The sequence below is a fragment of the Puntigrus tetrazona genome, chromosome 13, assembly GCF_018831695.1.
Source record: "Puntigrus tetrazona isolate hp1 chromosome 13, ASM1883169v1, whole genome shotgun sequence".
In the NCBI taxonomy this organism is placed as follows: domain Eukaryota; kingdom Metazoa; phylum Chordata; class Actinopteri; order Cypriniformes; family Cyprinidae; genus Puntigrus; species Puntigrus tetrazona.
In genome coordinates, this window is record NC_056711.1 from 1,269,913 (window position 1) to 1,297,228 (window position 27,316).

The following is a 27,316-nucleotide window of genomic DNA, read 5'->3' on the forward strand; positions in this document are numbered from 1 at the left end:
GTACGGAGGGAGGGAGAGAGAGAGAGAGAGAGAGAGAGAGAGAGAGAGAGAGAGAAAGAGTGACAGAGTGCAAACAGCAACCAGGCAGTACAGACGCAACAGAGCGAAGATCTTTAGGCCGTTCACTACGCCGCGACGACCAGCAGCGCATCTCGCAAAAGAGCCTTTAAAGGGCAAAGAGGTCGGGAATGTTTATGAAAATACGTTAATATACGGACGTTTTATGTGTACGTGCGTCAGGGTTTTTAGATTACCTTTGCTAGGTAACTTAGCTGGCTAACTAGCGTGCTATATTTGACGCGAGGTTGTTATTTCGTTCTCGTTGTGTCGCGCGTTCTGTGTCTCGGCACGTTTTGTGAGCTCGCCGCGCTTAGCGGCGCTCGGTAGGCGCTGCCGGTGAGTTGTGGACGTCACGAAGTTCGGAGGTGTTCGGTAGCAATGGCGGCGGGGGCAGCTAGTGTTCCGCTAGCGAGGCAGCTTAACGTTAGCAGGAAGACAGGCCATGTTTGTTTCACGCAGCTAAAAATGGGCTAGGACTATAGCATAGGGAGCGCAGCTTATAGCAACGCTATGCTCGTTTCTAGCGATTTGGGCGATTTGAGAATAGCGCTCTGCCCCGAAATGGGTCGGGAACGCGGTATTTTGTTTTTTAATTCGACGCCACGAAACAAAAACGCGTTATGTAAGAAGGGGGGCGCCTTTCCCGGGCTTTCGCGAATAGCGTACATCTGTGATTAGCCTTTAACTCGAGCCGTTTGCGTCCCGATATCTCGACATTTTAGAGCTATGACAACACAGCTTACCAGCGAGCAATAAAACTAGTCAACTAACATGACCTAGTTATTTGCATTTGCTCACGTCGTGTGTTGCCTCTGCGTGCTTACATGAGGGGCGGAAGCTAGTCGCGGCGGCCATTTTACAGCTAGTTAGCTCTTCCAACCTCTGGCGCACAAGATGCCCACCGTTAAACGCCTTGTATTTTCTCCAAGCTGTCTCTACGTAACTTTGCGGCACTAAGACGTGTATGTATGGCTGAGAAACGACGAGTAAACCTTAGAATTTGAGATGGACTGTCAGCTTAACAATGCCTTGTTATTTTGATACAGCTGTAGCGCTAGTTAGCCAGCTAGTTAGCTGAAAATACATGCTCAAGGAAGCTAACTAGCAGCTATTTAGCCAGCTAACCTAGCCAACGGTGACAAACCAGCTGTGTGGTACTTGTAAACATGGGTTTGAGTATATTCTAAATTGTTTAAAGGATGTCTTTGTGTTTCAGTGTTGTTCATTTGGCTTCGGGCCATTGAATATCTGAATTGTAGATTCATATATATATACCTAGCCTGTCAAGTTAGCAAAATATAAACTGCCCATAGGCTAACCTTAGCCAATTTGTAGCCAAAGATATTTCTGCTAACTAGCTTTTATGATTGTCTTTAGACCAACCTCGTCGTGTTTACATTTTTTTTTTTAAATCATAAAATATTTTTGCAAGCTGTTGTGCATGTAGCCCAGGTCCCAGTTGTTTGTGCAGCCCTCTTTTTTATCTAAAAGGATGTTGATTGTTGTTTGTTTGTGTCAGTCTTGGACTTGTGCAGATAATTTGTCTATTGTTCACTGACAGGGTTGTCAAACTCAATTCCTAGAGGACAGCAGCCCTACAGAGTTTTGTTCCAACCTAACATCCATAGCATGTAGTTATAAGATAAGGTTGAAGGACTTGATTAGCTGGATCAGGTGCATTTAATTAGGATTAAATCTAAGCTCTGTAGGGCTGTGGACCCCTATCAACAGAGTTTGACAAACATGATTTAGTTGAAACGGTGTATTTCTTTGTTACACGAAAAAGCAGATATTTATTAAATGTAATGGTTATGTACTTTCTAAAGTAGTCAGACCATGTTGTACTTTTTTTTTCAAGCAGTAACATTTGTATAAAAGTTAAATGTTTTGAGTTTAAATAATTGTTTATGCAGTTGAGTTTAAATATTTGTTGTCTCTCCCGACAGGCAGGACCGATCCTGACTCGAGAGCTTACTGAGCCTGCAACGGGCATCCTTTCACATTTCTTTGCGGGAAAGCGGGGCTCGTAGAGCAACGCTAAGTTTCACTTAACCGGGAAGACGGAAGTCGTCAGGCTGGAGTGCGTCCTGATGGCTGAGTCAGAGACTGACTGTGACACACCAGGTCTCGATACGTTGGGATCTGAGTGTGTCATCGCCCATACGCAAGTCGGTGACTTGCATTATGGTGCGGAAACCGAGATTATGACTCAGGAGGACAAAAGACTTGACCTGGAGGCCATTCACGGTGATTTGGGGGCAGTGACCTGTGTGGATGTGGTAACCGAGACGGACCATGACTACATTAAATCAGAAATACACCACGATCATCATCATTATTTCAGCAGCGCAGAAATCAAAGGCAATGAGCATTTGCTCGGTGAGGTGCTGTTAAAGACGGAAATAGGTGGCGGAGAACATATCGTAAAGGTGGAGTCTGACCATGGAGGAGAGCTTACAGTAGAGTCAGAGAATGGCGTTATCATCCACGAAGCCCATGGTCTGCAATGCAGCGAGTGTGGTGAGATTTTTGGCTGTATGTCTGATCTGCACGAACACTTTGAAATCCACAAAGCCACTCATCCCTATATTTGCGTCCACTGTGGTGAGAGCTTCGCTGTTGAAGCCAGCCTAAGAAGTCACATGAGGATTCACATGAAAGAGAAAAGTTATACCACTGGTCTTGAGATGGTTGGTAAAGGAGTCATTGACGCATTCAACTTGAAACCCCATCAGATGATGCACTCTCCTGAAAAGCCGCACAGATGTTCAGAGTGTGGCAAAAGCTTTGCCGCGGCCATCACTCTACGGGAGCACATGAAAATGCATTCAGATGACAAACCCTACAAATGCACCCAATGCCGAAAAAGCTTTGTGCGCAGACGCCATCTGAAAAAACATCAAGAGCTGCATGCCCACGATAAGCCCTTTACCTGTCTCCAGTGTGGTAAAGGCTTTACGACGGCTTCCAATCTCAAACAGCACCAGAAGACTCATGCTGGTGAAAAGCCACACAGGTGCACCCAGTGTGGAAAGTGTTTTGCGGCAGCAGCCACATTAAGAGAGCATCAGAGAATCCACTCAGGGGAGAAGCCCTACAAGTGCACCCAGTGTCGGAAGAGCTTTGTCAGGAAACGCCACCTCAAGAAGCATCAGCTGGTCCATCAGGGCGGAAAGCCCTACCGCTGCTCTCAGTGCGACAAGGGTTTCAACCATTCTTCTTCCTTGTCTCGACACCACAAGGTCCACCTGGAGGCCAAGATGTACGCTCAGGCGGATAAGGATTTCCCCTTCGATACTACGCTGAAGAGGGGAATGCACACAGGTGAAAAGCCATACAGCTGCAACCATTGTGAGAAAAGCTTCAATCACTCGTCATCGCTATCCAGACATCAGAGGACTCATTCTGATGGAAAGTCCTACACCTGTGCTCAGTGTGGGAAGAGGTTCAATCATCCCTCCTCTCTCGCAAGACACCAGCGGGTTCATTTGGAGGATAAGGCAACTTATAGCGCTATTGCAACAGGAAAGGGATTCCCCCACACTACCATCTTGAAACAGAGAATCCTTCAGAGTGAGAAACCATATAGGTGCGCTCAGTGTGGAAAGGGTTTCAATCATTCGTCTTCTCTGTCTAGGCATCACAGAATTCATATTGATCAGTAAGCCTGCTTTCCTCTCCCCGCAAGTGGTGTGCTACCATTCATCCCATGATTCAGGCCAGCTTGTAATGTTAAAGAGTTTGGCAGAAGATTCAAGAAAATCCAGAGAGTCGGCGTGGACCTGCTCTGAGGGAACTTATGAAATCAAGTCCTTTTGACTTTTTAAGAGCAATGAAATTCAATTAGGTATGATTGACACTGAAATCTCCTGTGTAATGTTCACATGACTAGATGCATACATGTCATTCTGCAACATAGTGTGGGATTAAATCTTCCATCATCACTGACTTGTGCTTTAAGTGGGAAATCTGGCACAATCTTGAACTGAGTATTAGGTCAAGTTGGTTTTGAATGGAAGATAACTAAGCAAATGAGTCTAGACACAACTATTCACTCCCCTAGTTTGTATCTTTTACCCATCTCTGTATCATTCATGGGTTGAGAAACTGGTATCACGTGTAAATATGTTTTCCTTTTATATAGATGTATAGGTGAGTAGTGTGCTGTTCTTTTCTGAAAAAATTGAGCATTTTTTGATGTACGATACAGTTAGTCTTATATCCATCTCTTGTAGGTGAAGTGGGATGGTGCTTTTAGGGGATGACACTAGTTTTGAACAAGCTGTCCTATATAAAGGCTATATGAATTATAAACCCTTTATGATACATACAACGGAGTCTGCAACCTAAAGCAGCATGTTAACTTGACTAACACCTGGAAATTTTCTGAAAACAGCCGCACAAAGAGCGAGGGGCAAGAAACGCCTTGTCATCAAGTCAAGTTGAGAAAAGGAGATCTTGATCATAAAAGGTCAACCCAACAAAATGAGATGGCGTATACGTTCTGTTGGGAAATTTGGTTCACTTTTCTTGTTGCTAGTTTTCAACACAACTTAATTGTACAGCTAATTTTGTTATATTATGCAGACTTGGTACAGCCTAAGCATTCCCCTGAATGACTTCAGTGCTTCTCCCTGCTAGCCACCTGTGTTACCAATGACTGACTGTGCATTGAAAATTTTCCCAGTCACTGCTCAAGTCAGACAGCAATGTATAGCATTTAGTTGTATTCTGGATACGTTTTGCAGAGTATCAACATTTAATAATAATAATAATAGATTGTGTATACTTTAATGCAAATACAAAATATAGCTTGCTTTTTTGAAATTTGTTTGGTTGTTTTGTTTTTTTTTCCCACCTTTAAATTCCATGGGTTTGTGCTTTCTATTTACAGTTCTGTGTATGGAGAAAATCTTTTACAAACGGATGTATTTTTTTAATAAGGTTTGAGTAATTGAAAGGGAAATGAAAGGAATACTGTTTTTATGGGAGTGAACATTGTATCAGAACTATTCTCTTTCTTTTCCATTGGATAACAGTTGTGCTTCATCACGTAGCATAGGTTTATTCATTGTGTTAGTTAGGTGCCTTATTGCATGCCATGTAGAAATGTATGCCGAGCTGTAATAGAAAAAATAAGGTTTTGGCTCCTGCTCCCTTTTTTGTTTTTTCGCATACTAATCAATGTTTTAATTTGATTTATTATTATTTTTTTTGCTTCTCTGTACATGAATGTTTACACTGTTACTTCTGTCTTTTAATTTACTTGTCTGTCAACAAGCCTCTTTGTAGAATGGAGGTTGAAGGAAGTTACAATGCCATTGATCCATATGTTGATTGCCCTCTATAGTGGTCAATTCTTGTCCTATTTGTCTATTCCCCCGACTTTGAGTGGCTCACATATATGGATAAATAAAGGTTGTTGACTATCAACAAGTTCAAACAGTGTTTTTATGGTACCTTTCTGCTTTTGTGTTTTGCTGTGTGTAGTGTTACACCTTTTACTACTTTTGTTTTCTAATACTAATCATGTTAAGGAATCCGTTATTGGTGATCTTAATCTGTATGATTATTAAAATCTGAAGGTCAGATTATGCTAAAAGAGAAATTGAGGTTATAGTGGAAAAGCGAACAAGAAAATCAAGTTTGTGAGTGAAATGACCTTGTGGTAGATGTGTGTGTGCAGGGCCATCTGCTGGTAGCTCATGCTCCATGTTCTTCTGTGCGCCTCTTAGGTTTAAACACCTTTGGTTTTCAGTGGTTGAGAGGATTATTAGGTAGATTATTAGGTATTAAGTAGAGAGGATTATTATTCAGTCAAGATCCTGATCAGTCAGTTACGTGTTTACTATGTTGTAGGTAATTGAGTCATAATGGTTATTAGATTTGGTGTAAACGTAAAAAATTTGGTAGATAATGAGGTAATTATTTTCTTTTTGAAATTTTTTCTTTTCATTATTATTCATTTGGAATATTTTGGAAATTGGCTTGTTACTTCTCTGTATTTTCAGACAAATGTCCTTATTGTTTAAAAGTCATGGCATTAGTTCCTCCTGTGTGGTGACCTGAAACGAGGCTGCAGGTTGACCGCTTGAGAAAATCTTGTTTAGTGGAGTCTAGATTAATGTCTTTTAAAAAGTCTTCACCATTAGTCCTTTCACTATATATTTTTCTACTCCGGCTGGACGATCTTGTGCAGAAGTACGTTTTCTCAATTTAAATTTCTTAATTACGGTTTATGTATTTTTTTTTAAATTAATGTGAAATTTAAGGATTTATTTTTTTTTTAACTGAAGATTACTGAGAATCTGAACTACTCGAGCATGGGAAGAAACCTTAGCTAAATACCATTAAGTATTGTTTCTGAATCTCTGGGTTTCAGTTTTAATGTTTTGAAACACTTGAAGACTTGAGTTTTCTCTTTACTGCGAGCCCTTGATCTCTCAAGGTAAGCAATATTGTTACCCTCTAAATACAATGTATATTGTGCTACCGCTCTATAAATTACATTAAATTTAATGTATTTTTTTTCAGATGCCACATAAAGCAGTGACTTTCAAACAGTCTGGGTCATGAATGAACTGATGGAGAATCTGGAGAACGGTATACCACCTATTCAGCTTTGCTTTCATATGCGGGACTTTCAAGCAGGGAAGTCCATCGCCTCCAACATTATCGATGAAGGAATAATGGGCAGTCGTAAAATCATTGTGGTGGTGTCTCAACACTTCATTGATAGTGCCTGGTGTCGCTTTGAGTTTGAACTAGCTCAGTCTCGCTTTATGATGGAACGCAGTGCCAACATCATCATCATCATTCTGGAAGATGTGGAAGAGAGGAGGACTAAGAAAGTGTTTGGACTTCATAAGCATCTGAAAAAGAACACGTACCTAAAGTGGAGCAGAGACCCTTTGAGAAACATGAGGTTCTGGATACGCCTCAGGAAAGCCACAAACCAATAATATTTTTTGGAAAATGGATAGTTCTTGTCTATACCTTAATGCAGTTTGTCAGCACGGTTTCACAACAGCTTTAACCTGATCATTGTGTCTAAATCAGGACAGGGTACTAAGTTGTCTTTGACTCATAGGTTGAAATAAACAATGTCCACACAGTCTGTACCCTGACTCTATTAAATAACACAAAAACACATACACTAAAAACATGAGAAGCTATGGTAAAAACCGCCAGCCATACCTCTCTAATTCAGTTTCAATTTAAGGTAAATATAACTTGATGTTAACAGGTCACCTGCTAATGCACTGCAGTGCACATCCCCCTCTAGTGGTGAAATAATCATATTTTGAGTTCTACAGTGTATTTTGATTAAATAAACGGGTGCCTTGTATTCAAAGAAAGATGTAATTGCTTTTTTTCTGTTAAATTAAACAAGTTTTGGCAAAGATGACATTGTTGTAGTTATTGTGAATAATGGGCTTTTTCTACTTTTCTTGTAAATGCACTTCAGAACATCCATTCCTGATTATAACAATAATTGCTCGGAAGCCAATGTCTTATACAGTACTGCTATGATATGTCTCATATCCCTGATGTGATGACAAGGTGTCACTTAAATATATTTCGAACAATGCCCTAAAACAATATAAAGTGTTTCATGCACTTATATGATATGTGAGAGTAAAAGGTCAATAGGATTTAGTCTTTTTCTTAAGAAGGGATCTAATGCTTCTTCATTCCTTCTTATTTACATCATAAGCTGAAATCTAATTCTAAGCATGCCAAAAAAAAACAACAAAAACGTATTGGACATAGGATGAAGGTATTTCTGTGCCAAATACACACCTTTTGGGATTTTGTTTTTTTTTTTAAGTATGGCTCTTCATGACCTTATGAAGGGGGGGAACGTCTTGTATGGCCATTTCATGAGTTCACACTTACATATAATTAAACTGAATGAAGATTAATCATATTAGGTGTGCTGTCCAGGGAGAGGGCTCGGAGCTCGACAGGACTCCCAAGCCCAGGGTCCCCCCTTCCTGTCTAGGCCCTGTCCGGCCCCATCCCAAAGCACTCCCCCCATATTATTAAGAACACAATTTGCTAACAGTGCGGAGTCGGGGTGGTGGAGAGATGCGTAATAGAGAGATATTAAGGTAGCACATTCTGGATCATTTATAGGAGGTTTCTCTTGTTGGATAACAATGATATACCAGCCGTGTAAATAATCTGTGCATGCTCTTCCTGAAATGTGTTTATAAAACATCACTTCTCCAGGAAGTTTTTATTGTAAACAGTCACAAGTTTTATTTCTATTACAATATTTATACGTTTATGAGCATGTAACCCAACCCCTGCCCCTAAACCTACCATTTGTCAATAATACAAAAGATACGACAGACAGATACAGCTACCATCATTATTTATTCAAAAACAATTAATATTCTATGCCTGCCGAGGCAAAAGGATTGATTTGAGGAATAGACCTGTTTGCCATACGTCTGCCTTGGTTGTGAAATGCTATTGGCTCTGTGCTATTGTGTGTCTCGTGATCGATTGTGTTATTCTACAGGACGATAGTATCTTTTTTAATGAGATGTGTGTGTGTTAATGGAGCGGGATCATTTTAAGTGATTAAAATCTTGTGTTTTCCTCTGTTCTTCGTGTAAAGACATTGTACGGCTTCACTCCACTTTGAATGCAATACGACTTGTTTGTAATGCTTTTAACTGCTCAAGGTCAGTTTACTGCACTCATATTTTCCCGTGTGTGTTGTTCAGAAGAGCGTAGGTTTAGGGTAGTATTTACTACTTTAATGTGTTTTTTACATTAATGTAGTATTTTAATGTATTGCTATATATTTTTTACCAAGGTCATCTGCATGTTGCCATCAGACTCTTCTGGTGTCCTCGTGGTGTTGCAGGGGTAGTGAAGGTTGGGCAGTGTTCAGGGCGGGACGAGTCCAGGTAAGGGCCAGAGTCCGGCGCCACACACACACTCCCTTCTTCTGGCTTGGCCCAAACGGCCCTTGAGGGGATAAACAGCCCTGCATCCTGGCCCGTCAGCCACGAACGGCTGTGGCATCATTTTTATTGCAAAATGATATACCCAGGAAAGTTACTTTTTTATGCAGGACAAAATCTTTAATCTAGTAAAATGATTTTTTATATTGAAATATTTCCTGATGTTTTGATGTTCAAACTTGAACTTTGATAAAACAAAAAGATACCTTAGGCAAGATATGCTAATTAACTGAGGTCTGATCTGATCAGGGGTGCGTTTCCGAAAAGCAACTATGATCGCAAGTTCTGTAGCTACCAATAGAGTTCAATAGAAATAATGAGAACAACCATAGTTGGCTATCAATGGTTTTATTAAACACTTATGCCTTGGGCTGGCTCTGCTTGGAATATAAGCAATTTTTCATGGAGGATCTTGGAGCCATGCTATCAAATTGGGTCTTAGAATAGTATATATTGTATATATGTAAAGAGGCAGAAGACTCAAACTGTTGGACAATAAAACAACACAGTTTGTTACAAACAAAGTCTATTTTTAAACTACCACAATATTTAAGGTTTATCTGTTTGTAAAAAATCTTAGTGTTTATGTTATAGAATCCACGAAAAAGCATTGGTGTAGAACTGGTGCACATTCAGCAGCGGCGCTGATTAAAAACAGCATTTAGTCCTGCACTGATTAATAACTATAGACTTAACTTTCTGCTTACTTTCACAGAACAATATTGCTAGACTTGAACTATTTTGGCTTCAGAACTGCACAATTCCATCTATGTTCCAGTTACTAAAACCCTACAGATGGCAAGAACTACCTTAAGATCGACTGTGCCCGTTCCCTGAAGGTAAACCTTTGTAAAAGCTTGGCATCGCTGGCATCGGCCTTACGTTGTAATATAATACACACTAAAAAGATGGACGTCAGAGGGCGCTTTCACTCCTGCCTCATTTAGTTAGGTTGAATCAAACTAGAGTTTGATGTCCCTGTTCCTGTTTTGGAACAAAGCAAATGATATACAGGTCTGAAAACAGCCTAAAACAGAAAATGACTGTTCTCATTTTGTGCAGCAGATGTAGAAGCGGTTAAGTCACAATGCTGCATTTATAACTGCATTAGAGGATTAGAGCCGTAAGCTTCCTGCTGACATTTTGCAAACTTACTTTAAAGTGCCCCTATTATGGATTTTTTAAACTGCCTTTCATCCAATGTGCATCACAGCACTAAGTTTATGAAAACGTCCTGCAAAGTTTTAAATCTGAAAGTGCACCTTCTCAAAAGAAAGAGTTGACTCGGAATCATTAAAAACGTCAACATGGAACATTAGCATATTGCCCGGCCACTTTATAGTCTTTGTGTTGGTCTGAATGAAAATGCAAATTAGGTGCTACTAGGTGCTACGTTGCACTGAGAGTGCCATGTATTTAACAAAGCGATGCATATCTATTCCACTTTGAGCACTACAGTGCAGTTCTCTGGCCATCCATTTCTATACCAGATGATATTCCATAATATTAATGCTTGGGGGAACATTTTGTTTACCATTGGACTACAAGTAAGCAGCTGGTAAGTTATAGCATCCAAGGCTACCTCAACCAGCTCTACTTGCTGATGCAGATTTATGCTCCATAGCATAAGAAAAAAAAAGTCAGACCTGTTATGGCTGCACAGCTCTAGACTTCTGCAATGGTGTACTCGCTGACCTTCCAGGTTCAAAAGAACTAGGGTGCTTTGGATAGAATTTTGCCTTGGTAAATAAATGTGCACATTTTATTGCCCAATTTGAAATTTAAAATGGAAAATTTTAATTCATGTTATTTAATTGTATAGGAAATTGGATTTTAATATTACAATTCATCTATTCAGAAAGGTACTTCTTCATTCAAAGATTTATGAAATGAAGCACAAGTCTACTTCCTTTGACATCCTTTCACCCATAGTTCCCCATTGTTGAAAATGTCAATTGTTCCTCATAATTTATTACCTCTACGAAGGCTGGCTCACATTTTTATGACCGGTTGAGATTACTCAAGATGAATGTCTTTACTGTAAATGCTTTCCTAATATATTTTTCCATAAATGCTGGAGAATCATGCACAAAAGTAAGTTTTCTCATTTAAATCTGTTTTCATTACTTCTTCTTCTTTTTACTGTTGTGAAATTAGCTAATTTTATTTGTTTATTTATTAAGATTACTGAGAATCTGCACTACTCATGCATGGGAAGAAACCTTAGTTACATACCATCCAATATTCCTTCTTCCATTCAAACTCTGGATTTCAGTTTTAATGTTTTGAAATGCTTACATAGGAGTGTTTTCCCAGTTTTGTCTTTCCTCCAAGTTCTTGATCTTTCAAGGTAAGTAATATTGTTACCATCCAAATATATATATATATATATATATATATATATATATATATATATATATATATATATATATATATATATATATATATTTATGTGTGTGTGTTGTTCTATAAAGAATGTTGATTTGTTTATTTGCTTTTAGGTGCCACATCAAGCACATTGAAAATGATACTTTCTACAATGTGAAGAATTTGATAACTCTGATTCTCACTGGAAACCCCATTACAAATTACGGACCTGGATGCTTGAATTGTTTACATAATCTACAAAGACTAGTTCTTGTGGATGTTGGTCTCTCGTCATTACAGCTTCAGATAAATAACCTAACCAAACTGCAGGAGCTTAAAGTCGGGACAAATAACATCCAGTCCATGTCTCTCCCTTCATTCATGAGCACCTTCAAAGACTTCAGTCTACTTGATCTACATGCCAATAATATATCCATCATCAAAACCGACGACACAGTTGTGTTGCGAGAGATCGGCAGAAACATGACTTTGATTCTCTCTAGGAATCCGTTATTATACATTGAATTAGGAGCTTTCAAAGACATTTATCTCAGAGAACTGGACATCCGATCTGCCTTTGTTTCGCCTGATGCTCAGAAAGCTGGACTAAAAGCTCTATATGGGCTTAATGTCAAACGGCTAATGTTTGGAAAATACAGGTGTGATTACAAGATTTTGTCATCAGATGCAAACTATTTAGATGATCTTTGCTTTATTAATTTTAATGAGATATATTATTACATGAAAGAAAGGCATGATGTGCCAGTTAGTATATTTCGCTGCATGATTAATGCCACAGTTGTAGCTGTGAAGGCTGGTATAATTCGTGAAATAACAAATGTGCCATTTCATGAAATCAAGGAGCTTTATTTGATTTCCAATCAATTAGATACTGTGCCAGGCAAACAACTCGCACATCTTCATACTTTAGAAAAACTTGTATTTACAAACAACGTTGCAACCCAAATTCAGACCGTGAGACATGCCTAGGCTTCAGTACGTAGATCTGAGTTCAAACCAAATTACATTAACGTCATGCTGCTCATTTTTTTCTGGCACTCCTCAATTGAGGTATTTAAATTTGAGTCTAAATCCACAAATTGGTCTTTCTATAGGACCATTTGATGGACTTGATTCCCTTGAGATACTAGATTTCCATCATACAAGGGTTGTAGGTATGGGATACCTTTCACTTTTTTCTAATTTAAAGTACTTGAGATATCTGGACATTTCTTTTTCAAGTATTACCTTTATTAACATATATTGCTTTTATGGGCTAAGAAATCTTAATGTTCTTAAGATCGCCGGCAGTAATTTTCAGGGAGATGTAGCAAGATATTTGTTTAATAATCTGACTTTTCTAGAGCATCTTGACATGTCTTTTTGTCGAATGGTAGAGTTACATCCAGACTCATTCAAAAATCTTCAAAGGCTTAGACTTTTAAATTTGAGAGAAACAATTTAATGACTGTAGATTTTCTAGCCCTCCCAAACCTGAAACAATTAACATCACTTTATGTCGATAAAAACAGCATTACTAGCATCCCACTTCATGTTCTCCACAAATTGCCTACAAATCTTTCAGATTTTGATTTATCCTCAAACCCCATCGATTGCTCTTGCTCCCAGACAGATTTTATTTCCTGGATTATCCAAAACCAGAAAGTTTTGAAGAAACCTGAATATATTTTCTGTAAAACCTTTCCACCAACCTCAGATTTTAGAGCAACAGACTTTGACATTGACAGCTGTGTGCATAAGAAGAGACTTGCAATAGTTTTATCAGTATGTTTTATTACAGTAGTAGTCCTTTTATCATTCTTGGTTTATAGGTTCCAGTTTTATCTTCACTATTGCTGTATTCTACTGAGAGGCTACAGATCACCTGGTCAACAAGAATGTTCCTATGACGCATTTGTGATTTTCTCCAGCTATGATGAAGTCTGGGTCATGAATGAACTGATGGAGAATCTGGAGAACGGTATACCACCTATTCAGCTTTGCCTTCATATGCGGGACTTTCAAGCAGGGAAGTCCATCGCCTCCAACATTATCGATGAAGGAATAATGGGCAGTCGTAAAATCATTGTGGTGGTGTCTCAACACTTCATTGATAGTGCCTGGTGTCGCTTTGAGTTTGAACTAGCTCAGTCTCGCTTTATGATGGAACATGAGTGCCAACATCATCATCATCATTCTGGAAGATGTGGAAGAGAGGAGGACTAAGAAAGTGTTTGGACTTCATAAGCATCTGAAAAAGAACACGTACCTAAAGTGGAGCAGAGACCCTTTGAGAAACATGAGGTTCTGGATACGCCTCAGGAAAGCTATCATTGCCACAAACCAATAATATTAAACTATATATAATATATAACTATATATATATATATATATATATATATATATATATATATATATATATATATTGCTTAAATGTAAATAAATTTGAAAGTAAATTTAAATAAATAAACATTTGCTTCATTTTCCATCACAAAGCTAATATATTATTGCATTTTATGTTGTTAAACCATTTTTGCAATGCAATGTTCCTTTTGAAATGGCAAACAAAAGGCTTTCTATGTACCATGGGTATGCATGTTCTAAATCAATAACTTCCCCTTTGAAACAAAGAAGTGAGAGTTTGAGAGCTTGCACACATATAATACAGTGACAGGACAATGGACTATAAACAGATTTACAGGGCTTGACATTAAGCCTTGACACGTGCTTGTCCTTCAGACAAGTAAATCAGTACTTTCAAACATAAACCAAACCACCAGTGGGTGGCGGCTGTCTTAATGAGTGAGCCACTGATTCAACCTATTCTTTCAAATGGTTAATCCATTTAGTGAAAAAAGCAATTGACTGTCTATATAAATGTTTGAGAGAATCATTGACTTACTTGATTCATTCAAAAATGCTGATTTGTTCAGTAGCAAAACACTGCTGTGTCTTGCTTAGAGATGCACAGATGTTCAGCTGTGGCTTTGCTTGGAACTATTTTAGCAAAAACAATCAATAATATGTATAGAATGTAAGTACTACTTTTTATTCAACTATTGTCGCAATGATGTTTGATGTTGCTTACCTATAGATATTTTTCTTTGCATCTCCATGGGGGGCACAACGAAGGCACCATCCCTTTGCCAACCTTGATTCACTTCAGATTGTAGATTTCCATCATATACGGGTTGTAGGTATGGGATACCATTCACTTTTCTCTAATTTAAGTATTTTAAATATCTGGATATTTCTTTTTCAAGTATTATCTTTATTTATGAATACTCAGAGGAGCCCGGAGTGGTTTGAAGGTCCAACCCTTAGAAATAGGCAATGGTGGACCATCCCACAAAGTGAACCACCTCACAGAATTGCAAATGTCTTGAATGGAGACACCAGATAAGAAGGCCTTGGAGGCCATCATACTCCTTGTTGAGTGAGCCTTGACCCCTAACGGAGCAGGAAGACCAGAGGACTCATAGGTGACTTTCATGGCATCCACTATCCATCTGCTGAGGATCTGTTTTGTAGCAGGAATACCCCTCTTAGTCTTTCTCCACAGGGCATCTTTGTGGATGTACGTGTCCAGTGCTCACACTGGACACATACAGTTAAAGCTTCTGCTGGCTGGGCTCCCTGAAGGGAGGAGGACTAAAGACTTTGCGTACTACAGGCTGTGGTGTTACTGTAGGGACCTTCAGAACGTTCCCCGCTCTGGTGTACAGAAAGGCTCTCACCAGCCTCTAGCATCACAGCCAGGTCCCACATGGGGATGCAAGAATGTACTCAGCACACCGCAAAGGAAACTCTCTCCAGAACTCTCTGAAGCAGAGCGATTGGGGCAAAGGTGTACAGACACAGCCTCAGCCACGTATGAACCACAGCATCTAGCCCCCAGGGAAGCTGGATGAACTAGAGAGAACAAAAGGGGACACTGTACGTTCTCTCAAGTTGCAAAAAACTCCACCTCAGCCCGACCGAACACTCTTTAGATCTGCTCCACCATCTCATGGTGAAGCATCCATTCCCTGGCATCAGCCCCTGCCTCGACGGATGTCTGCTTCCACACTGAGATGCCAGGGAATATAGATGGCTCTCAGCGAGAGGAGGACCACACAAGGATCTGGTGTGCTAGCTTGTAAAAGGGACATGAACGCAGACCTCCTTGGTGGTTGATGTAAAAAAATCAAAGATGTGTTGTCAGTGCGCAGCAGCACATGGTGATCTGGGTCTGGGAGGAAGTGTTTTAGTGCTCAAAACATGGATAGCATCTCCAGACAATTGATGTGCCATGTGAGATAGTGACTACTCCACAGACAAAGGGGCCAAGGGGTACTCATGACCAGTCTCTTACCAGTGAGGGACACTTTGATCATGGGATGGGGGTTGGTCCTTGGTCCTGAGCCACCACTGTAGGGATCTCTTGTACAGCAGGCCAAGAGTATGACATTGGATGCAGCTGCCATTAGACCCAGCAGTCTCTGAAACTGCTTGACAGTGAGTGACTGGCCTTCTCTCACTTTTGCAACTGCAGTGAGGATCAACACGATCCATGCAGAGGTCATGTCGCATGCATTTTGGTCAAATTCCATACCACTCCAAGATAAGTGATTCTCTGTGCTGGAGAAAGCAGACTTTTCTTGGCATTCAGTCGTAACCCTAGCTCTCTCATGTGAGCAAGCACAACATCTCGATGCTGAGCTGCCACCACATCTGACTGCTCTAGGATTAGCCAGTCCTAAAAGAATGTCCACAGACCACAAAAAATTTTTGGGTTGCTAAAAGAAGATTTTTTTAGTTTGTTCAAAACAGTTCAAAAGCGTTCGTTCCTTTACTGGTTGGGCTGAATTAAATCTAGTGAGTCTGTGTCTCGTGCAAGTTCAATGACACAGGTAGTGACGATTCTCTCTGTCACATTTCGGTAACTGTATGTTATGCTTGCGCATTTCCATACTTTAGAAAACTAGTATTTACTGGAGTTCCCCTCTTGGGATCGCCACCTTAACGTGGTGGGAGGGTTTGAATGCCTGAATGACCCTAGGAGCTATGTTGTAGAGTACAGGGTAAGAGGCCCTTTGCTAAGGGCTGTGTGGTCACTGAATGATCGGAGCAGGAACTTGGTTTGCATTGCCGGTAGTGAGTCAGACTTGTTCCCAGTGCATATTGGACTCTGGCAGGGCTGCCCTTTTGTCACCTTTGTCCTGTTCATTATTTTTATGGACAGGATATCTAGGCGCAGCCAGGGGTGGAGGGGTGGATTGGTGACCACGGGATATCTTCTCTGCTTTTTGCGGATGATGTTGTCCTTTGGCTGCATCTGGCCAGGACATATGGCATGCACCAGGGCGGTTTGCAGCCGAGTGTGAAGCGGCTGTGATGAGAATCAGCACCTCTAAGTCTAAGGCCATGGTTCTCAGTCAGACAAGGGTGGCTTGCCCTTCAGGTTGGTGAGGAGTTCCTGCCTCAACTGGAGGAGTTTCAGTATCTTTGGGTTTGTTCAAGATTTGGAGAAGGATGGAACGAGAGATCAACAGACGGATCGGTGCAGCTGCTGCAGTAATGCGGTTGATGTACCAGGCTGTCATGGTGAAGAAGGAGCTGAGCTGCAAGGTGAAGCTCTTAATTTACCGGTCAATCTCTGGGTCATGACCGAAAGGATGAGATCCCAGATACAAGTGGCTGAAATGAGTTTCCTCCATAGAGTGGCTGGGCGCTTTCTTAGAGATAGGGTAAAGAGCTCGGTTACTCAGGAGGAGCTCGGAGTAGACCTGTTGCTCCTACACAACGAGAGGCCAGCTGAGGTGGTTCGGGCATCTGTTCTGAAAGCCTCCCAGATGCCTCCCATTGAAGATATTCTGGGCATGTCCCACCGGGAGGAGGCCCCGGGGAAGACCTAGGACATGCTGGAGGGACTATGTCTCTCAGCTGGCCTGGGAGCGCATCAGTGTTCTCCCGGAAGAGCTGGAGGAAGTGTCTGGGGAGAGGGAAGTCTGGGTGTCCCTACTTAGACTGCTGTCTCTGTGACCCAGCACCAGATAAGCGACAGAAAATGGATGAATGGATTTACAGACAACATTACAACCCAAAATCCATGCCTTCAGTATGTGGAACTGAGTTCATACCAAATTACATTAACATCAAGCTGCTAATTTTTTCTGGCACCCTCATTTGAGATATTTACATTTGAGCCTAAATTCACAAATCAGCCTTTCTATAGGATCTTGACTTGATTCCCTTGAGATTAGATGTGAAGCAGAGACCCTTTGAGTAACATGACATTCTGGATATGTGTTATATGTGTAAAGCTGTTGTTGCCTCAAATCAGTAATATTAGATACATTTGTAGCATTTTATGTTGTTAAACCATTTTCCCAAAGCAAAGCTCATTTTGAAAACTGCAAACGAATGTCTTTCTATGCATCAAGGGAATGCACGTTGGAAATACATAACTTCCCTTTTAAAACAAAAAGGAGAAGTGACCAATGTTTGCACATTCAATATTAAGACAACAGATTTGTGTCAAATGCAATTTAAATTGAAACAGATTATAGCTTCACACTCACTGATGTGTGAATTTAAGTAATGCTCATGAGCTATTGAGAAAAAGGTCCTGGTTTACTGTAGTATCTATAATCTTCTGTATAACAGTTTTTTTCTTTATCACATCAACTTTTTCATTGATCTCATGCAAGACAATTTCTAACAATTATCATGGCATATGGGGAACGGGTGATTTTCCTAGGCTCAGTCTTATTTTTGGTGAGTCCTGAGAAGTACAGGAATGTACCACGGTAAGAACAACACATTATATAGTTAATATTGCTCATATATATGGTTTATATGGTTTAAAGCTGTGTTCTCAAAGAATGCTGTTTGTTTATGCATGCCTAATGATTAGTATAGTAACACTTTGTATCAGTGTTATTATTATTATTATTATTATTTTTTTTTTTATGTAAGGCTAAAGTATTTTAAACATTAGACTTAAACAAAGACTTTATTCATTTGACTGATGTTCTGCTGAGATTTTTTATATTCTAACTATCTAATAGAAATCTCTTCTTGTCTCTCAGAGAGAACATGAAGGTTATTAAAAATACAAAACACAAAAATACTTAATTTAAGTTCAGAATATAGAAGTTTGTAAACTAAAAATGAGCCTTTCCTGTGTCATTCTTTCATTTCTAGATAATCAAGAATATGGAGTACACATGTTCTGGAAGAAATTTGACTTATATTCCCAGCAGTCTTCCGTCACTGTGATGTCTCTGGATTTCAGTTTCAATTTCTTGAGCTCTCTACATAAGTGTGCATTTCCTGTATGGGTGAATTTGCAAGTCTTGGATCTCACAAGGTAAATTAACAATCATGTTACAGTTGAAACAGTTGTTGTTTAATTGTAGTAATTTTTAATCTTTTTTCATTTCAGATGCCACATCAAGCACATTGAAAATGATACTTTCTACAATGTGAAGAATTTGATAACTCTGATTCTCACTGGAAACCCCATTACAAATTATGGACCTGGATGCTTGAATTGTTTACATAATCTACAAAGACTAGTTCTTGTGGATGTTGGTCTCTCTTCATTACAGCTTCAGATAAATAACCTAACCAAACTGCAGGAGCTTAAAGTCGGGACAAATAACATCCAGTCCATGTCTCTCCCTTTATTCATGAGCACCTTCAAAGACTTCAGTTTACTTGATCTACATGCCAATAATATATCCATCATCAAAACCGACGACACAGTTGTGTTGCGAGAGATCGGCAGAAATGTGACTTTGAATCTCTCTAGGAATCAATTATTACTCATTGAACCAGGAGCTTTCAAAGACATTTATCTCAGAGAGTTTCACATACAATCTGCCTTTGTTTCATTAAATGCACAAAAGGAGTGTCTAGCAGCTCTTTCTGGTCTCAGTGTGGATAAGCTGTTCATAGGAAGTTACAGAATGCAATGGAAAATTAAGGTGTCAGATGGAAGTTATCTTGATGGTCTTTGCTCAATTAATTTCAATGAAATATATTTTGTTCAGAAAGAATTTTCGGATTCTGAAATGCACTTGTTCCGTTGTATGATCAACGCAACAAAAATCACAATGAAAAGAACATATATTAAAAGGATGGAATATATTCCATTTCATCGTCTTGTAGAACTGTATTTAGGCCCCACTTCATTATCTGCTGTACCCTTTATTTCACATATACCTAGCTTGGAAAAACTAGTGGTGAGGAACAATATTCCCATGACCTTTAATGGTATTAGTGATTTGCCTCTTCTTCAATTTGTAGATTTGAGTGGAAACTTTTTAATTTTAAAGGACTGCTGTTGCCAATATTTTCAAAGGACACCAAATATTCATCACATAAATTTCAGTCGAAACTCAGAGATAGGGATGGTGGGTAAGCCATTTTCTGGATTAGACTTAATTGAAGTGTTGGACCTCCACCGTACAAAACTAGTCGTGGTTTTTTACTTTGGATTTTTACATGGTCTGAAAAATTTAAAGTATTTGGATATATCTTACACAAGCATTACTTTCACAAGACAAGTGGTTTTTCAAGACCTGAACAATCTGATTGTGCTTAAAATGGCGGGGAACTATTTTCATGGTGATGCATTAAATTACCTCTTGCAAAATCTAACAAGTTTGGAGTTTCTTGACATCTCACACTGTGGCATTGAAGAAATCTCCAGGAGATCATTTATTGGCACCCAGAAAATACGCCATTTATATTTAACTCAAAACAAGTTGATGATTTTAGATTTTTTGCCCCTCCCAAACCTGAAACAATTAACATCACTTTATGTCGATAAAAACAGTATTACTAGCATCCCACTTCATGTTCTCCACAAGTTGCCTACAAATCTTTCAGATTTTGATTTATCCTCAAACCCCATCGATTGCTCTTGCTCCCAGACAGATTTTATTTCCTGGATTATCCAAAACCAGAACATTTTGAAGCAACCAGAAAATATTTTTTGTAAAACCTCAGATTTTAGAGCAACAGACTTTGACATTGACATTTGTGTGCACAAGAAAAGATCCACAATTGTTTTATCAGTATGTTTTATTACAGTAGTAGTTCTTTTATCATTCTTGGTTTATAGGTTCCAGTTTTATCTTCAGTATTGCTGTATTCTACTGAGAGGCTACAGATCACCTGGTCAACAAGAATGTTCCTATGACGCATTTGTGATTTTCTCCAGCTATGATGAAGTCTGGGTCATGAATGAACTGATGGAGAATCTGGAGAACGGTATACCACCTATTCAGCTTTGCCTTCATATGCGGGACTTTCAAGCAGGGAAGTCCATCGCCTCCAACATTATCGATGAAGGAATAATGGGCAGTCGTAAAATTATTGTGGTGGTGTCTCAACACTTCATTGATAGTGCCTGGTGTCGCTTTGAGTTTGAACTAGCTCAGTCTCGCTTTATGATGGAACGCAGTGCCAACATCATCATCATCATTCTGGAAGATGTGGAAGAGAGGAGGACTAAGAAAGTGTTTGGACTTCATAAGCATCTGAAAAAGAACACGTACCTAAAGTGGAGCAGAGACCCTTTGAGAAACATGAGGTTCTGGATACGCCTCAGGAAAGCTATTTTAGATCATTAATCTAGGCATGTGTTTGTGAATGTGCGTAATTTAAAAATCAAATAAACCAATGCTTCAGTTTAAACAAATAATCTAAAGTGGACTCATTCGATTTTATTTCATAGTCAGTCTTTTCTGGCAAGGCAAACTGTCTGTAATCCACCATTTGTTGTGGATACTGGACACAGAGATTTTTCGGCTCCTTTTGTCATGCACGTCTCTTTTGAAACAAAGGTAAGAAGTGAAACTTTCCTGCACACATTAATAAGTAAAAATACAGTGTAAACAGAACTATATAATACTCTGTTGTTGTTTTTGCAGTCAAATAAATTCCAGCCTCGGTTCTCATAAAAGTGTTACTGGAAACATTGATGTGTGGATTTATTAGGTAGTATTCTATAAATAGTATCAGTAAAGTTCCTCATTTAGTGCATGATCACTCTGTAGCTGAATTTCCAACCTACTGACTATAGTTTGCTCTTTTTCACTTGATTACGCATCAGGATTTTCACAGCTCCCTCTGAACTTTTATGATAGTTTATATATAAATGTAAAGGAAACAATTGTTTAAAATGATATTTTTGGGCTCCTATATATTTTATATACATTTTATTCATATCTTCATGCTTGTTAAGTATAATATTTATATAACAATGATATATAAAATATATAATATATATTAAATATATATTTTATATAACTAAATATTTTTTAGCTGTTACATGTGGAAATGAATTGAACTGTATTGTTTTCAGTGTTGCAACAGTCAGCAGTTTATGTTTAGAATTCAAGTTTTCATTGTTCATCACGTTTTCACTAGAGGAAACATACACAACTTTTTTGAGCCTGACATCAAATATTTACAGCTGAAACCACAGCCTTTTACTCCTCATTATGGCTAACCAACACAATGGCCTTATGTGTGTAAAAGATGTTTACAATGTTTGTGTTACAAAATTCACATGTTTGCTTTTCTCTTTGTTCTGACATCAGTTGTCACACCTATTCAGGAGGTGTCACCCTAACCTGGTAAACTGGTTTAACACATGTTTCACATTCCCCTATATAATGAATGTATTTGTACAGTTTCATTGAAACTACGTTTCACCACTTGTTTTTGGATGATGCACAAGAGAGTTTAAACATGTCTCGGAGCAGTACAGCAAACCAAAGTCGTTACAGCACTCTGGAAAAACCCAGGCGGTCTGGAAGATACAGCAGCTCCAGCGGCCGGAACAGCCTTAGAGAAGTACTGTGTGATTTTTGCCTGGTTAAGAAGAACAAAGCAGTGAAGTCATGTCTGACGTGCTTAACCTCATTTTGTGAGACGCATCTCCAGGCTCATTATGAGTATCCAGCTCTCATGAAGCACAAACTGGTGGCGGCAACTGGGCAACTGCGTGAGAAGATCTGTGCAGAACATGATAAACTTTTAGAGGTTTTCTGCCGTTCTGACCAAGCATGTGTATGTGTTTTGTGTATCATGGAGGAACACAAAAAACATGATATTGTTTCAGCCGCTGCTGAAAGGACAGAAAAGCAGGTGCGTTTTTCAACATTGACAGCCATGAAGAAGCGTATAGTGGCTATGCTATGCAGCACTGATTATTAATATATTCAGTGTTTTCTCACAATGTTTCGAGAGAATGTGCATATATATATATATATATATATATATGTTTCTAACAGAAACAGCTTGGGGCTACACTGATGACTTCACAGCAGAAAATTGAAGAAAGGATAAAGAAATGGCAAGACCTCAGGCAAGCAGTGGCATCCCTAAAAGTGAGGAATTTCGAAAATCATTGGAAAGAAATTTCTGTTTATATCAATTATGTTAGTGAATTGCTTACTTCAAAGAGGTCATTGAATGTAAAATTCCCTTTACAAGTTGCTTGAACATAACTGTGTGTTGGTAGTGCGTACACACATCCATTCTATAATGATAAAAATTCACCAGGTGGCGTATTATTCAATAAACAGCCAAGAATCCAATATAAAGAGGAATTGCACCTCCTACAATAGTTGATTGACAAGACCGTCTTTCCTTAGACCCGCCCTGAGTGAACTATCATCTGTCTGACATTGAGTCGACTCCGGTGCAGGGGGAGATTTGATTTAGTGACTGAGGTGTTGTTGTACATAATAATGAATATAGCAGTCATCATTTACTTCCAAAATCTGAGACACTGAAGATGCAGAGTATTAATATTACTTTAATTTTGAAGGGAATGCATAAAATCACTGATCTACTTAAATACGTCTACATGCCCGTGAATCATTCGTGATGCAACTTTATCTACAGAAGAAGTGAATATAAGGGATTTTATGAATCTTTGCAAATCGCTTTGCTTAAAAATGTGCTAGTTAGTCAGTTTACAGTCTGTTCTTGACTACGGTTTATTTTCAGGTTTCCACTTAGCTGTCACTCAACAGAATGGAACAACATCCTTTTTTTGCAGCTGTCATTATATTAGGTTACAATTTGGGCAGGAGTCCAGGATTAATGGTCAAAACATTTTTAAAACGCACCTATTGTAAAAAAAGAGCAATAAGACGTCATTATGGAGTGAAAAAGTGCGCTTTGATTTTTAATGGCGAAGACGTACTCTCCCAGACATTCACTGGTTCATTTTGAGGTATTAGCAAAACAACAAAGCTAATTCTTTTTAAGGGAACTAATATATTTACCCATCATACATTGTAAACAGTAAAAGCCTGGTTCGTTGGTCCCTTAGTTTTGGACCTGGGAACATTTCAGTGAAGTGCAGTGAAGTTGGTTTTCAAAAAACACAAAGGGCCAACACCAGCAGATGACACTGCACCCCAAATCATTACAGACTGTGCAAACTTAACACTGGACTTCAAGCAATTTGGGCTATGAGCTTCTCCCCCTTCCTCCAAACTCTAGGACCTTGGTTTCCAAATGAAATACAAAACTTGCTCTCATCTGAAAAGAGGACTTTGAACCACTGGTTCACTCAAAGTCGTGCATCGATTTTGTTTGACACTCCTCAGAAGGCTGTGGTTCTCTCGTTTGGTTGTGCTTCTTTTTCTTCCACACTTTTTCCTTTCACTCAACTTACTAATTAACATGTTTGGATACAGTACTCTGTGAACAGCCACCTCCTTTGGCAATGAATGTTTGTGGCTTACCCTCCTTGTGAAGGGTGTCAATGATTGTCTTCTTGACAACTATCAGATCAGCAGTCTTCCCCATGATTGTGCAGCATATTGAACCAAACTGAGAGACCATTCTGAATGCTCAGGAAACCTTTGTGTTTTGAGTTGATGTTGAAAGTTGGCATGTCACCATGATTTGTTGAGATTTGGTGGGTTTTTGCTAACTTTGAGGCAAAATCATCACAATTAAAAGGACCAATCACTTAAACTACTGGAGTCTGTGTGAACTGAATTTATTTAAAACACAGGTTTTACAATTTGAGTTTATTTACTGAAATATATGAACTTTCCCACAACATTATTGAGATGCACCTGTATTTGTTTGGATGTCATTTGACCATTAAACATGAACAAATAGTTACGTGAACTCTGAACAAATATGCTGATGCAAATGTGCTCATTTATTGAAATGCTTTATAATCTCAGCTGATTCTTCAAGTGAAACATTTTGGTCAAATGAGTTCTGCTGAAAACAACCTTTGGGAATCCCTGCGCTTATCCAAATGTATTTTACCATTAATTAAAGTATTATGAATAAACATGAATTAAACATGAATTAAACATGAATGATTGTTAGATACTGTAAATGGTTAGTTCGGGACTTAATGCAATGTCTAATGTTAGTTGAACCTTATTGTGAATTGTCCTTAAATGGTCAGTTCACAACATGTAAATTTAGAATGGAAGTAGGCTGTTTGGTGAATTGGATTAATCTTAAAGAAGTAAAAAGAAGTCATAAACACCAGTATTAAACACCTACAGGATGGTTTGAGGATGATTAAAACATGGGCTAATTTTCATGTTTGGGTGAACCAACCCTTTTAAAATAAAGGATCTTTATTGGAATTGGTTCCAGTTTTTTAGATCCAGTCAGGTCCAGGACTCTTGTTCAGACTTTTGGTCTCTGTTGCTATGGTTGCTGGTAAGGAATCTGAGCTTGACTCCTGTTGCACATTCATACAGACAGCCTTCTAAACACAAGAGCAAACTGCTGTGTGAACAAGACATTTCGAGACTCACACCTGTAGAAAATACGGTTTTCAATCCCAAATACAGGATGTGGCCTATGGCTCTTTTAAGAACCGTTCACTAAAAGTTTCTTTAGTGAACCCCAAACGGTTTGTCTCAACTGTTTCATGTCTTAAATAACTTAAAGAAAAATGTAAATAACTCCCTGTCTCATCCATGCAATTTTTCTCATTCTAGCATTCATCTCAGAGTGTACTAGATGAAAATGAGCGTATTTTTGCGGAACTTCTGAGGGCACTAGAAAGGAGGCATGGAGAAGTGAAGGAGATTATCCGAGCCCAGGAAACACTTCTGGTGAACCGTGCAGAGGGACACCTGGCCCGGCTGGAGGAGGAGATTACATTACTGAGAAAGAAACATAATGATCTGGAGCAGCTGTCCCAATCTGATGACCATATTCATTTCTTACAGGTATTGTCGAAAAGCACTGCAGCCCACAAGCCATATGCATTTTCACTGAACAGTTCATTAAATATCATACCTGCTTGTTTTCTCCTAGAGCTGGCAGTCTCTTTCTGCCCCTTCTGGATATGAAGACTTGTCCAAGGTGACATTAGCCCCACATCACACTTTTGACAATGCAAAGAAAGCCGTCTTTGAACTGAAAGTGCAATTAGAAGACATAAGCAAAGAAGAACTGAACAAAATCTCATCAGCAGGTGCTTAAAACCCTCTATTACAAATTTTTAACTGAACTATTTTCAGTATTACATGATACTTCAATGCTTTTTAGAATTATTTGAACAATAAGAAGTTTACGAGGACTGGATTTTTTTTTTTTTAAAGTTTATTTTAATTTACCGTCTTTTTGATCAATCTTACTGACCCCGAACTATCGAACGGTAGTGTCTATATGAAATAATATATTCACATATAAATGCTTTTATCTGCAGTGAGGAGGTTAAAATTCTCCAGACTCTGGACCCTGCAAAAAGGAGGAGTTTTTAGAATGTAAGTTTATAATCAATATAATACATGATAAAACACATTTGTTTATGCTGATTAATTTAACAACACCCCTTCTCTAACTAGATTCCTGCCAGCTCTCGATGGATGCTTTAACAGCCCATCCGAACCTGCACCTGTCAGACAGAAACACAGTTGTGCGGATGAGCAACGAGCCGAGGCCGTACCCAGAGCATCCCGATCGCTTTGAATACTGGCAGCAGGTTCTGTGTAAGGAGGGTCTAGCTGGCGGTCGCTACTACTGGGAAGTGGACTGGAGCGGCACAGAAATAGACATCGCTGTGACTTACAGGGGGATTCAGAGGAAGAGAAACGACAAAGCCGGCAGCTTTGGGGGGAATGACAAGTCTTGGAGTTTGTACTGCTCTGAATCCAAGTACTCTTTTGTACATAACAGCAAGAGCACAACTATACCTGTCCCCAAATCCACCAGGATAGGGGTGTATGTAGACTACGAGGCAGGAACAGTGGCATTTTACAGTGTGTCTGACACCATGAAGCTCTTGCACAAGGTTCAGACTAAGTTCACTGAGCCTCTCTACGCTGGTCTCGGAGTCTGGGGATACGGGAGTACAGTGCGGCTGTAATGCATAATGCACAATGAAAATAATGTATTCCATTACATATCTGAAAGGATTCTAATCAATTTAAAAAATGCATGATTCTTTGTAATGGCCTTCTGCTCTAATTCAAAACACATCCACCAGATGGAGACATTCCAAACTTTAAGTGAGACTTATCAGACTTTTTTTCTGTTCTGTTTAGTATTATGTATTGTGTTTTATTTGACACATTAACGCATTTAAAATGTATTAAAGTAATTGATATGACTCAGTCTCCATTGTCTGACTTGAGAAATATGTAATACTGAGAAACATGTCAAATGAGACAGACTTTTCACAATCAATATCTAAATTCACAAGTCATACACCACTCATTCTTCTGACCGTGAATACTATTTTAACCATTTTGCACATAGCGTCAGCCGGTTACGTCAAAAGAACAAAGAAAAGATGCTGAAGGAACACGCAGCAATGTAAACACTGATGAGGCTTGCTGTTCAATCGTGTTTTCTTCAGATTGGTACGGCAACTTATAGAAAGATAAACTGCGGACCGTATATAT

At 39.1% G+C, this 27,316-nt stretch overlaps 5 protein-coding genes across 6 annotated transcripts; all 5 read left to right on the forward strand.

Annotated features, from left to right (window-relative positions):
- Positions 1–23: 23 nt before the first annotated feature.
- si:ch211-198a12.6 (uncharacterized protein LOC563253 homolog) lies at positions 24–5,503 on the forward strand. 2 transcript variants are annotated; one of them, XM_043255185.1, is made up of 2 exons: positions 24–181; positions 2,007–5,503. In XM_043255185.1, the coding sequence occupies exon 2, from the start codon at positions 2,151–2,153 to the stop codon at positions 3,723–3,725; it is 1,575 nt and encodes a 524-aa protein (XP_043111120.1). In that variant the 5' UTR covers positions 24–181; positions 2,007–2,150; the 3' UTR covers positions 3,726–5,503. The 2 variants fall into 2 exon arrangements, with proteins under 2 accessions (XP_043111120.1, XP_043111121.1); XM_043255186.1 differs by lacking the exon at positions 24–181 and adding an exon at positions 420–1,022.
- Positions 5,504–6,612: 1,109 nt separating this feature from the next.
- LOC122356482 (toll-like receptor 4) lies at positions 6,613–7,413 on the forward strand. The gene has a single exon (XM_043255225.1). It carries the CDS (start codon positions 6,633–6,635, stop codon positions 7,020–7,022), a length of 390 nt encoding a protein of 129 aa, XP_043111160.1. The 5' UTR covers positions 6,613–6,632; the 3' UTR covers positions 7,023–7,413.
- A 3,580-nt stretch (positions 7,414–10,993) lies between these two features.
- tlr4al (toll-like receptor 4a, like) lies at positions 10,994–13,775 on the forward strand. Its single transcript, XM_043255150.1, is given in 6 exon segments — positions 10,994–11,135; positions 11,225–11,391; positions 11,543–12,385; positions 12,387–12,856; positions 12,859–13,580; positions 13,582–13,775. Coding segments are annotated over 6 exon segments (2,448 nt in total). The 5' UTR covers positions 10,994–11,066; the 3' UTR covers positions 13,759–13,775.
- A 4,739-nt stretch (positions 13,776–18,514) lies between these two features.
- Positions 18,515–21,102, forward strand: LOC122356446 (toll-like receptor 4). The gene is given in 3 exon segments (XM_043255168.1): positions 18,515–18,660; positions 18,663–18,762; positions 18,838–21,102. Coding segments are annotated over 3 exon segments (2,349 nt in total). The 5' UTR covers positions 18,515–18,608; the 3' UTR covers positions 21,035–21,102.
- Positions 21,103–22,132: 1,030 nt separating this feature from the next.
- On the forward strand, positions 22,133–27,021 carry LOC122356485 (tripartite motif-containing protein 16-like). The gene is given in 7 exon segments (XM_043255227.1): positions 22,133–22,556; positions 22,703–22,798; positions 25,403–25,636; positions 25,725–25,886; positions 26,123–26,156; positions 26,159–26,176; positions 26,258–27,021. Coding segments are annotated over 7 exon segments (1,464 nt in total). The 5' UTR covers positions 22,133–22,157; the 3' UTR covers positions 26,779–27,021.
- Positions 27,022–27,316: the final 295 nt, after the last annotated feature.